The sequence below is a fragment of the Pseudorasbora parva genome, chromosome 4, assembly GCF_024679245.1.
Source record: "Pseudorasbora parva isolate DD20220531a chromosome 4, ASM2467924v1, whole genome shotgun sequence".
Classification (NCBI taxonomy): domain Eukaryota; kingdom Metazoa; phylum Chordata; class Actinopteri; order Cypriniformes; family Gobionidae; genus Pseudorasbora; species Pseudorasbora parva.
In genome coordinates this window covers 42,143,829-42,156,069 of record NC_090175.1, presented here as the reverse complement: position 1 = coordinate 42,156,069, position 12,241 = coordinate 42,143,829, and the positions used below count along the sequence as shown (strand labels likewise).

The window sequence follows — 12,241 nt, the reverse complement described above, 5'->3', positions numbered from 1 at the left end:
GTGAAAATTGAAAATTTTAACACACACACACTCACACACAAAAACAACACTGTACTGATCATTTCAGTCTTTAGTTTCATATTTATATTACAGATTATGTCCATTTTGGTCCATTTTATTCAAATAAAAACTGGTACTTTTGTAATTTAGTGATTGATTAATTTAGGCGAATGACAGTTGGACCTCCAAATCTGCTCAGGCAATGCAACACATGATTAATAATCTTCATTTTTAGTAAAGTAACTTAAAAAAAAAGAACAGACATAGTATAAAGAGGAAAAGCAGCATCCTAAATAAGTTAGGAGTTTCAATCTTATTTTCTTAATTATGTCTTATAAGAGTCTATATATAGACTAGAATTGCACTTTTTTTGGTTTAAGCTCTCATATTGAAGCAACATACCTAAACACAAATACACATATACAGACAAACACAGACAGAATCGCACAGACCAGTGCCCCTCATTCTGTTTGTGTGGATGTTGGTTCTGGGGCTGGCTTGACCACGGTTCTGCTGGTCTGGATGTGTGACACCTGAAGAACAGGCAACAGTAGCTGGAAGGCATTTTGGATGTAGGTAGTGCTATTACAACCCTGGGGAAACAGGACAGGGATGAAGGGTCGTCATTATCATAACTACCCAGCAAGCAATAGCCGCCATTTCACAGTCTTGGCTAACTATAGTCTGGCTAAGAGTACTCCACTTCTAGCCGAAATAACCTTAAATTTGGTTACATGTAGGTTTTGCCAAAATAACTTGTGAGATGCATGACATTCCATCATGTAAGCAAAGTCAACAGTGATAGCAAGGTGTTTTGTTTCATATCTTTGACATCTTCATGTTCTAGATTAGTTTATTATTGGGCTATTGTTACATTTTCACTGACGTGCAAAATTTTGCCTAGACATCAGGGCTGAGTTTATGGCTGTTTAGCTGTGCATTATAAAAAAATAATCATATTTTACCTCCAGCATCACACTGTCCACTAGAGGATTTACTTCTTCTGCCTTTCTCTGATTCTATAGGGACAAAAATAGAGACAAAAAACATAAGGATGTTATTTTTAAACTTCAGGAGAACTTTGTTTATTTATATATATATATATATATATATATATATATATATATATATATATATATATATATATATATATATATATATATATATATATATATATATATATATATATATATATATATATTTGTTTTTATATATACTTTTATTAAAACCAACTAACAGTACAGTATGTACATTTTGGCACAATCCCACTGGAGCAAAATACCTAAGGGTAAGTGCTGAATTACTGCCAACCAGTGTTAATTTTATATTATTTATATACTTTTAAAATATGTATACATTTATGCACTGGAAACACATGCAGATACTACTGTCCATTATGTTATGTTGTGACTTCATTCCATTGCTACAAACTTTAGTTTGCTCTGTAAATGTTGCTCTTGCCCCAGTAGAAACAGCATTTTCAACAAGAAAATAAGTAAGCTGGGACATGATTTATCTGACAGGAACTGACTGGATCATGAAATATCTGTATGGCAAGTGATTGGAAGTGAGAGAAAGCTGAAAAATAAGAGGGCATTAACTGAATTTAACTTTCTTTGCAAAAACATCCACTGGTGAAAAGTTCAAAATAAGACCAGGAAAATACATTAAGAAAATAAATAGGGGTTTGTTATGTTACTATGTTTTTTATAATGAACTGAGCTCAGGTCCGTCAGACTCACCCCTACAGCAAGTAATGTGTCCGAGAACTTTCGGGCCAGGCATCCGACCTCCTTACACATGGCACTAGTTAACCTGGGCATACACAAAAGTCATTAAGCAGCTAATAAAATGACTTGTATTAATGTCGTCTTATGGAAAGAGCTGAGAATCTCACCTGACCAGTATACTGGCCTGTTGGCAGGCTGGCTTCTCCAGCTCTTGTCCGTGTAAAATCAGCTCAGCCACTTTGTGTAGCTGTTCTATACTACGAGCGGTCACCTCAGCAAGACTGCCCACTGATGACAGATACACCTTCTACAGTCACAAACATACACATTAAAATAAAGGTTTATACATGCATTTTTTTTTTTAAAGAAAGCAAAAGATGCGCTAAATTGATCAAAAGTGACAGCAAAGATATTTATAATGTTACAAAAGATTTCAAATAATTGCAATTCAAAATTCTATTCATCAAGGTATCCTGAAAAAGAAAAATATATCTGCAGATTTTTTTTAAAGAATGTTAATAATCAAACAGTTGAAAATAAACTTTGACTTCCATAGTAGGAAAAAAATACTTTGGAAGTTAACTGTTTGGTTACTACGGAGCCCTGCACATGACATGCAAGAAAAAAAAGGTAAATAGTGTGCACGTTTTACTATTTCATTCATTCGATTTATAAATAATGTGCACGTTTTACTTATTCGTTCCCTTGATTTATAAATCATGCGCACAATTTAGCAAATCGAGGGAACTAATTAGTTAAACGTGTGCACTATTTATAAAACGAGGGAACAAATTAGTAAAACGTGTGCACTATTGAGAAATCGAGGGAACAAAATAGTAAATAACGATTTAGCCTACTAGTTTTTTACTGCATGTGCAGGGCTCCGTAGGTTACCATCATTCTTCTTCAAAAAAAATTGTGTTCAGCAGAAGAAAGAAACTCATACAAGTTTTGAACAACTTCAGGGTGAGTAAATTATGGCAAAATTTTCATTTTTGTGTGAACTATACCTTTAAGTAGATGCTAGCAACTAGTGATTCAGCTTTGCCATCACAGGAATAAATTACTAAAATATATTAACAATTTTTTCAAACAAATACAACCTAAGGCCTGGTTGACACAGAATGTGCAGTTAACACGGTTGACACAGTTAATGTGCAGATAAAATGCAAGACAGTGGAAGAAAAAACATACCCACGCTTTTTTTTTTTAAATATTGAACAACTTTTAACGTGAGCGGCATGTGAAAATGTGGAAAATGGCCACCAGCGTGTTCATGTGTTTTTCAAGTTTGGTTTTAGTTCGATGCTATAAAAAAATGGCGTGTAACATCAGCCTTAGTCCTAATGGGTTGTTATCGTGGCTATCAAAATCCAGTGTTCGGTATTTTGCGTATGTGAGTTTTTGTTGTAGGTGGCTATTGTAGAAGGCTATACAAAAAAAACTAAAAAAAAAACTTGTACGTGTACTGTGCTAATTAATTGAGACTTCTTACAGCTCTTACAGGTTGTTGGCCCTGTTTGTTTCGTTGCTTCTATTGCTCTCCCCTTTTTTGTAAGTCGCTTTGGATAAAAGCGTCTGCTAAATGATTAAATGTAAATGTAAATGACTGACAGCTGTGCTTGTGATCGAGTCTGTGGGAGCGGGAATATGGGAGGGACCTTGATACCTTGATTCTGTGGCCCAGGATTCAAATTACGTAATTTGCAACGACCATTCCTGGGATATTTTGGCTTCCTTTTAATAAAGGAGACACGTCATCCGACTTAATTTACGGTCTATGAGAAAAACTATGGAAAAAATTGTGCAGAACACATTCTGGGTGTACAGTCCCCTGAGAGCATAAGAAAATAGTATATATAGATACAGTACATAAAATTCAGATTTAAAGACATACTCAGAACATCTCACCTCAACAGCATCCGAGTTTCTGTCTTTTGTATTATCGTTCAAGTTTTCTCCCTCTTCTCCCTTTTCTTTCTTTTCTTCTTCGTGTTCCCCCTTTTCTGGAGCAGGGCACGGGGTAGAGCACTCTTGCTTTAATTCCTCTGTTACATTCTTGACAACTTCCCCTGATTGCTCCACTTCTCGCACCCAATCATGAGCTTTTATACGGGCCTGCAGGGCACACAGTTTGATTAGTGTTTGTGCTTGTGAATAACATATGTGTGTTTGTGCGTTGGAGAGAGCGTGACTACGCGTTTGTGTTGCATGTTGAAATGCATGAGTTTGTGTGTGTGTGTGTGTGTGTGTGTGTGTGTGTGTGTGTGTGTGTGTGTGTGTGTGTGTGTGTGTGTGTGTGTGTGTGTGTGTGTGTGTGTGTGTGTGTGTGTGTGTGTGTGTGTGTGTGTGTGTGTGTGTGTGTGTGTGTGTGTGTGTGTGTGTGTGTGTGTACTTTGTTCAGTTTGTCTGGAGTTGCAGCAACATGGAGCTCAAAGAGTAGCTCAGTAAGAACACTGACAAACTCCTCTCCATCAGCAGCTGAAACACACAGATCACATACATTTAATACCCAAGGGCAAAAATGAGGAGGACTGAAATATTTATAGTGCTCTGACTGAGTCGCTTGTCATTTCAAATCAATGTTTGCTCAATGAAATTTGCTAATATTGGGTTTTCCAGTGCTTTTTGTATGGTGATTTCAAGCAGAATTATAATAATTTTATGATTACATAACTCATTTTAAGTCAAAATCTGTAATTGGATTTGAAATATATATTTTACCTGATTAATGTTAATTAATGCAGAAATTGTAATAGAGATTTATCCCGCACGGGATCTTGATTGTGATCCGGATTTGTCTAATTGTGTTTTGGCATTTGAAGACTCACAGAGAGGAGTGGAACACTGAATTTGTGAATTAAGATCACCGTTTTCCTCTGAGGCTGCATCAGCTTCCTCCTCCTCGTGAGTGATGAAGATCTCTTTAATCGCAATCAGCTCCTTCTTCAGAGCTTCCAAATCTTCCTCTTCTAAAGAGGACAAGAATTCCTGCACCTGAAATAGAGAGAAACATCAGAGGAACATATATGGATTTTTTGGCTTGTTTTTGTATAGTAGCAGGTACTATGGGTGAATGTACAGTATGTGGTGAGTGTTACTAACCCTTCCTTCACTCTCATTGGAAAGAATCTCCAGTGCCTCGAGATGAGACAAGCCTTGGTAATCATCAAACAAGATCCCATAGTGGGCGGTTGGTTCTGTGACCATCTGACTGCTCAGTCTCTCTCTCTCCTTTTCCTTTGCTTCTTTTAACATCTGTAGACAGACACAACATAAGCACATACAACATGCAAATGTCAGAAAAAAAACATAATGAAAATATGTTAAACTCAATACTGTTAAACTCAACACTGCAAGTATCTTTTAAGGAACAATGGTTGTAGGCACCACAATATCACAATATAGCATAGCCTCTGTACTGTAGCTTATGGTAGAGTAACATTAGGCTAGGGGGTTACATCATGTGTACCTGAGACAGAGAGACTGTTTTCTGCATCAGTATTTTAGTCTTTTTAAAGCCTGGATCACTCTCTGCCAAGACATGCATGGTCTTCTTTCCAATGAACTCCAAAGCATCAAGTCCTCCTGATATTACTGACTTTCCCTGAGAAAGCGAGAGAGAGAAAAGGAAAAAAAAGTGCATGAAAATGTGACAAAGATGGAGGGACAAGAAAGATGAATTCATCTAGGGTGATTCAATGACAAGTTTTCAGCAGAAACTCATGCCATCTCAAATGCATCATCAAGTGTAGGTTCTGATTTCGTTACATGTCAGTGATCATGGTAAGTCATGTTAAGATTAATGAAGTGTGTTATACTTGTGCAGACTCACAGTGTTCTGAACAGCGCTGCTGATGGTTGACAGTACTCCTCTGTGCACGTCCTCTGAATGAACGTGCTCTGCCATCTCTGTCCCAGAATGCTCATGGGCCTCTTCTGCCTCCTCACACGATGAGCTCTGACGTATTCGGAACGCCACACCTGCTTTCTCTTTCACAGAGCTTAACCCTTGACCTAAGGACAATCAAAAGATTGAAGAATTGAAACTCTGCAAGGCCAAATTCATAGAACAGATATCCTGGAACATGGCCACGGTGTGTCTTGCTGTTAAAGAAATGAAAAGCTACACACTCCATCAGTTAGGGTTAGAAGAACTGTTGCCATAATAATCACAGCAATAATGATCCAGTCATAGACTGGACTTTAAATTAAATCTCATATGTGTCTTTACTATTTCACATCCAAGGTCACTTCAGTCGGTTGCCTACTTGTACAGTACGCTGTGGGCAAAGTTTCCTGTTTAGAGCGAGAGCTTAACCAACTACAATCTCGAAAAAGCTGTGTGTGTGTGTGTGTGTGTGTGTGTGTGTGTGTGTGTGTGTGTGTGTGTGTGTGTGTGTGTGTGTGTGTGTGTGTGTAATATCAGGACACAAATGTGTATAATGACATGGGTATGACACAGGTATTACAAGGAGAGGGTAAAATATAAATATGAGGACATTCCCCGTGTCCCCACTTTTCAAAAGGCTTACAAATCATACAGGATGAGTTTTTTTGATGAAGTAAAAATGCAGAATGTTTCCTGTGATGGGTAGGTTTAGGGGCAGTGTAGGGGGATAGAAAATACAGTTAGTACGGTATAAAAACCATTACACCTATGGATTGTCCCCACACAACACGTGTGTGTATGTGTGTGTGTGTGTCTGTGTTTCTGGTCCACTTTTGTACGGGACCTGACATTCATAAGGTGAACAACTGGCAGGGGAGGTGGAATGACCATCTGAAAGATAAACTGGATTTGTGAATGTATGGCCTACAAACTCCTTAGGCCCTATTTTAAAGATCTGAGTCTGGTCGGAAGGACATCGCACAGTTAGGGTGTGTCCAAATCCACTTTTGCTAGTTTAACGACAGAAAAAAAACAGTTCGTGCGACAGGCGCATATTCCAAAAGGGTTGTACCTAGCCTCTTAATGAGTTGTGGGTGTGTTTTGGGCATATAACGTGCAATAAACCAATCAGAATATCATCTCTCAATCATTTTAAAAGCCAGTCACGCTTGCACCATGGCATATTCTCTATTTACTTGGCGGAATTTGCGAGTGGAGAGACTAAATGCTTCTCCAGAAAGGAATCGATTTATTTTTAATATTTAAAAATGTTTGCACTGCTGTGTGTAACAAGCAGAGTGTATGTGGGTTGTGCACCTGCCTATAGGCGCATATCATTAACGCGGCATTTAAATAACACACAAAAATACTGCGCTATTGACTTAAGACCAGGATTTTATTGGTCAACAGCGCAGTTGTTCTCAGTTGCCTCAAAAAAGCAACATATCAACAATGCGCCTGAACACACCTCGTTTTCAGACCATCAAGCCCCATGGGCTAACAGATGGGCATGAGTGCTTTTGCTATTTAAACAACATGGCACTGAATGTGAATATGATAACTGCACTGGGCTTAAACTTGTGCCGCATTGCACCGGGTGTATGATAGGGAAGGGCATGATATGAGTGTTGAAACTGACTTCGGATGAAACTGCAAACTCTCCTTTAGTCACATTTTTCTTTAATTGATTGAACCCCTGACTCCTGGGGGGTATTCCAGAAAGCAGGTTATGTGACATTTTACAATGTACACAGATGTGCACTAAGTAGGTTATGAAAATCGCTGTTAAACAAAAGAAGAAGGTGAAGTAGAATGGCGCACTCTTTCTTGGCGTCTGTTTCCATGGCGAATCATCGATTCAACGCTCTGTTGAGCAGGGCCGTGCACAGATATTTTGAGGGGCAGTGGTCCAAACCAAAAAAAGGGGCACTATAAGGGGATTGAATATCATCTTAATAGAATGAATAACAAACCTTTTGCAATCATACTGTAAATACAATTGTTAGGCTTTAGTGCTAATTAAATTTATGTTGTTCTAATTATTCTTCCAAAAAGTTGATTCTGGGCTATTTTGATCTTTTTTCTATTTTATTTTTTTATTGGAGATTTACGTTGCAAATATATTTTGAGACAAAGGTCTTGTTTATGATTTATGTAAATCATACGCAACAGTTTTTTAATAACAGAATATGTAAAAGTATGGTATTTGGGGTAAAAGGCATATTTAACACGATGATAAACAGCTGACTGACTTCCATTTGTTCACATGACATGGTTAAGATTCGGCTGGTAAATATCTTAAGTTGGGTGTCCATCTTAGAGCCAACATCATATTTATAATAAAAATATGATAATAATCATATAATACAAATATATTTAGTTGTTACAACGATACAACTTTATTAAAATTATTATGGGATCTCATGAACAATGGTTAATTATTTTATTAATCAAAATAAACAGAAAATACTGCAAACGTTGCTAGAGATTTTTTTGTGCATGGCCCTGCTGTTGAGAATGTCTTGTGTATTACCCGGGAACATACTCTGAGTTGTCTGAACTTACTCCTGGACTCGTTTTTGGAACCAGCATACCTCGAGTAAGCAAGGTTTGGGTAAATCCACCGAGAGTTCAAGGTATAAGTGACAGTAAGTTGACCTTGCTTTCTGGAATACACCCCTGGTCTTCATTCATCTTTTCTGATCCTTGGGTCTTTAACAGTAAAATCCCCTACATTTCTATGGTGTCTTACCCACAGTGGATGTAGCAGTGGTCAGAAGTGACTTCCCCCAGGATCCCCAACTACTCCAGCCTTTAGATGTAGACTCATCCAGGGGCTGAAAACATGCATCCACACAGCCGCAGGATACAGTCACAAAATACTCACGAAACAATGTGTTATTGATATGGTATTAAAGGAACACTCCACTTTTTTTTTTTTTTTAGAAATAGGGCTTATTCAACTTCTTTTCTATATTTAGATATGTGGGCAAATGCATTTTTGTCTCACTGCATGCATTGTTTTAGTTTGGCAGGGTCGCCGCTAGCTTAGCTTAGCATAATGAATGGAATCCTATGTTGCCAGCTAGCATCTTCTGAGTAAAAGTGATTCAAAAACAATCGCAATGTGTTGAAGTTGATGTGCAAGAAGTTGAATAAGCCCTATTTCTAAAAACGCTGCCTTTAAAGCGCAAAATATTACTTTGACCATACACCGTTCAACACTAATAAATGTACCTCTGTTACCTGTGCTTCTTCCTGTGTAACATCTGGGTCCAAGCTCACTGACTCCACACACTCTGTCACCGGACCCCCAGGTTTTTCTTCTGATGGGTGTACCTGGCTCTCTTCAGTACCTTTGGCTGTACCGTGCTCTTCCGCAGCATTAGTTGGGTCAGGGGTCGATGTGCCCAGTGAAAGTTGTGATAAATACGGGACCTCGTCTGTATTGACTGCAGATATGGGGGCGGTTTCATCAGAGGCAGTCGGGTGGAGAGAAGGGGGAGATTTTGCAGTGAGGTCTTCCACAGTCTCATCTTGCGACATGGTGCACTGATAAAAATGAAAATAAAACAGATAGGCTAAACAAACAAAGTGTAATGAGAAGCCACATAAGCAGCTGGTCATGATTGACAACAAACTTCTGACAGAACCCTGAGACAGCTGAGCTCTGACTGGTTTGAAAAATAACTGGAAATGTATCAGTGACAGACGATCAGCAGAAAAATACCACACACATGCTGAAATGAAAAATGATGTTTCTCTTGTGAAATATTAAGTCACATTATAAAATATGATGTTCTGAGACTCATTTCTCAAACATACAGATATAGCCTACTGGATTGTCGTTGTGTATAGAGAATACTGGGTATTGTATAGGAGACTAATGCTAAAAGGATCGAGGATAATTTTATAACTGCTTTTTATTTATTTATTTATTTATTTATTTATTTATTTATTTATTATCTAGTAGGCTATGGGTCTTGTTTGATTCTAGAGGATTAGTGTTTTAGTAATTTAGCACCAATTATGCTAGGGCTTCCATTAGCTTTTATTTAAAAAAATATTTTGAATAGGGAATTTAATTTCGACAAAAAAAGATTTATTTCAGTGATGTTGGTCAAGTAGTAACAGTTGAACACAATGAAGCTATAGTTTCAAACATCATGTGAATACACACACACACCCCCGCGCGCACGAAGGATTTAGGTTTTGGGTTTAGCAACTATCTTCATTATTATATAAAATCACTATATTAATATTTTAGTTAAACCAATATGTGTATGGCTGTGTACGTGTCTGTGAAAAGAAAGCATTCACACAGTAACGCATTCATACAATACCAGCAGTACTGTCTCTGAATGGTGCCGCACTGGCAAACGCCTTTGTTTGATGCGGGTTGCGGCGCCATCTAGCGTTTGTCTATACACGTACACGCAACGTTCAAACTTTAGTTTGTAAATAGATGTTCAGTAAATTACAGTTTTTCTCAGTTGCTTTGGTACAAATTCTCAAAACTACCTGTTCAATTCTCACATTGTGTCACTTGTGCATATCAAAAAAGCAGTTTCTCATTTCTTTGAACAAGTTGCAAATGCTTTGGTACATCCATGCAAATGATTATGTACATAACTCTGTTGTTTCCTGCATTATCAGTTGCTTATGTCATGTTGATCAAAATGTATTATACTGGGTCTCTGTTGAATAGTCTCACCCCCCACAACATTTGGGCATTAGTTCATAGCATAAGTCTTTACATGCAAAATGGTTGAAAAAGTTGTCATATGTCAAGCATATTTCTTTACTTTCTATATTTCCATTAGACTTTTTTCTAAAGCTGTCCTGAATTGGTAAATTGCTCCCAGGAGAATCTTGACTTTCTCTAACGAAGGTACTTCTCATGAGGCATCAACTAGCAGGTATATTTCTACAGCACCGCATGTACAGTTCTTCCTATGTTCACATTTCTTTAGGTTTTTGTGCGTGTGCGTGTGTGTGTGTGTGTGTGTGTGTGTGTGTGTGTGTGTGTGTGTGTGTGTCTTATTCAGTGCTGTCTTTTTATTTCTGTATCTCAATGACATGTTCTGTCAAATAAAATACAGTAAAAACAGTAAGAGTGTAAATTTTAATCTTTTCCATTCTCTTGAAATTACACTCACACATACACTGATATAACTTACAATTGACAATAATTGTCATCAAAACTTAAGCCATAGTTTCCATCAGAACGTCCCTCCAGAGTAAACAGTTATATTGACAACATGACTGAACAATTTGACAGTCTTATCCGTACACAATGACACAAGGACTTGTCATTCTGATGGCTCTGACATGTTCATTGACACAGATATTTAGATATTTAACTTTTGAGAGATGAACTAAGGATTTTGAGTAAGAGAGTGGCTTTTGCAGGCTATCCATTGTGTTTTGCTATTTGTACAAATTGTTTTAAGAAATGCACTTACTGTTTTGCAAATTGTGAGTTTGATTCGAGATATGTCTAGCAAAGTGACTGAGAAAAACTGTAACACACATATTGTATATAAAGCAGATTATAACCCACAGGTTACACGTTACAGTTTCTATACAAAAATATGCATGCACTTTTATGATATCTCCAAGGCTGTATATTTCTACTATAGCTGATCTCAAACGTCCATGTTTGATTATAAATCGTTTATTCGTTTCCATATTTTTAATATTATTATTATTATTGTAGCTTATTTATCTGCTTAATGTTAAAGTATTTCATATAGGCTATGTCCTGCGAGCACTTCAAATGCGACAGCAGAAGCTAATTTAACTTAAATAAGAAAAGAATAATAACAAACACGACATATGGAAGTATTCTATAAAGATGAGCATAACGCTAAAATGCAACATACACATATGCAAAATTTACTTATGTATTATTTATTCTGAAATAAAGTTCATTCATGGAGTCCTTACCAGTTTTGCTGACAGTCGCGCTCGCGCAACCCTTCCGCTCGAGCTCGCGCCACGTCGGCAGCGGGGTCGCGTGCGGCTGCAACCGGTGACGTCAGCTGAAATTAGACATTGGATGCGTCTCAATCAGCTCCCTAGTTCAGTAGTCAGGGCACTGATCAGGGAGTCAGCCCATAGACTTATGTCCTGATCATTACCCTGACTACTGAACCAGGAAACCGATTGAGCCTGCTCTACTAACTCCTGTTTGGGACTGACGTAGTAAAGTATTATTCATCTGTTTGATCTCGGCTTTTAAGGTGGCGAGTTGGTGAATGACAAAAAAAAACTGGGAATGTGAAGTAGGCCTATAATGAGATACTTAATAATAATTATTAAAATACTTAATAATTAGGAAATTATAAGTGTTAAACTATTATCACTGGGAAAATACAAGTCACCGTAAATCTGTTTATAATGGCAAAGCACTATAAGTGCATTCATGTTCTACCTTTAAGTTTTGTCAGTTGTTCATTGTACGTAGTTTTGTCTGGCTCGTTGGTCTAGGGGTATGATTCTCGCTTAGGGTGCGAGAGGTCCCGGGTTCAAATCCCGGACGAGCCCTACTTTTTTAGACCTATGCAACAGGTAGGAAATTATAAACCACAGGTTACAGTTTCTATTTGTTATATGA

The 12,241-nt window shown here is 37.6% G+C and overlaps 1 protein-coding gene and 1 non-coding gene across 4 annotated transcripts; one reads left to right on the top strand and one right to left on the bottom strand.

Annotated features, from left to right (window-relative positions):
• Window positions 1-55: 55 nt before the first annotated feature.
• On the bottom strand, window positions 56-11,721 carry fam114a1 (family with sequence similarity 114 member A1). 3 transcript variants are annotated; one of them, XM_067441855.1, is made up of 13 exons: window positions 11,572-11,721; window positions 8,860-9,174; window positions 8,375-8,459; window positions 5,566-5,747; window positions 5,203-5,337; window positions 4,836-4,988; window positions 4,562-4,727; window positions 4,126-4,211; window positions 3,642-3,848; window positions 1,898-2,037; window positions 1,743-1,815; window positions 966-1,019; window positions 56-593 (listed from the first exon to the last, which is right to left on the bottom strand). In XM_067441855.1, the coding sequence occupies exons 2-13, from the start codon at window positions 9,166-9,168 to the stop codon at window positions 462-464; spliced, it is 1,722 nt and encodes a 573-aa protein (XP_067297956.1). In that variant the 5' UTR covers window positions 9,169-9,174; window positions 11,572-11,721; the 3' UTR covers window positions 56-461. The 3 variants fall into 3 exon arrangements, with proteins under 3 accessions (XP_067297956.1, XP_067297958.1, XP_067297957.1); XM_067441857.1 differs by having other exon boundaries at window positions 4,601-4,727; XM_067441856.1 differs by having other exon boundaries at window positions 8,869-9,174.
• Window positions 11,722-12,099: 378 nt separating this feature from the next.
• Window positions 12,100-12,171, top strand: trnap-agg (transfer RNA proline (anticodon AGG)). The gene has a single exon. It is a non-coding gene; the product is annotated as a tRNA-Pro (tRNA).
• The last annotated feature ends 70 nt before the right edge of the window (window positions 12,172-12,241 follow it).

What these genes read in the sequence shown, in the direction of transcription:
- fam114a1 (XM_067441855.1), bottom strand. Translation starts at nt 9,168, where the DNA reads ATGTCGCAAGATGAGACTGTGGAAGACCTCACTGCAAAATCTCCCCCT. An exon ending in CAGGCCAGTATACTGGTCAG is followed by an intron (nt 1,816 to 1,897) that starts GTGAGATTCTCA and finishes GTGTATGCCCAG; the next exon opens with GTTAACTAGTGCCATGTGTA. An exon ending in ACACATTACTTGCTGTAGGG is followed by an intron (nt 1,020 to 1,742) that starts GTGAGTCTGACG and finishes TTGTCCCTATAG; the next exon opens with AATCAGAGAAAGGCAGAAGA.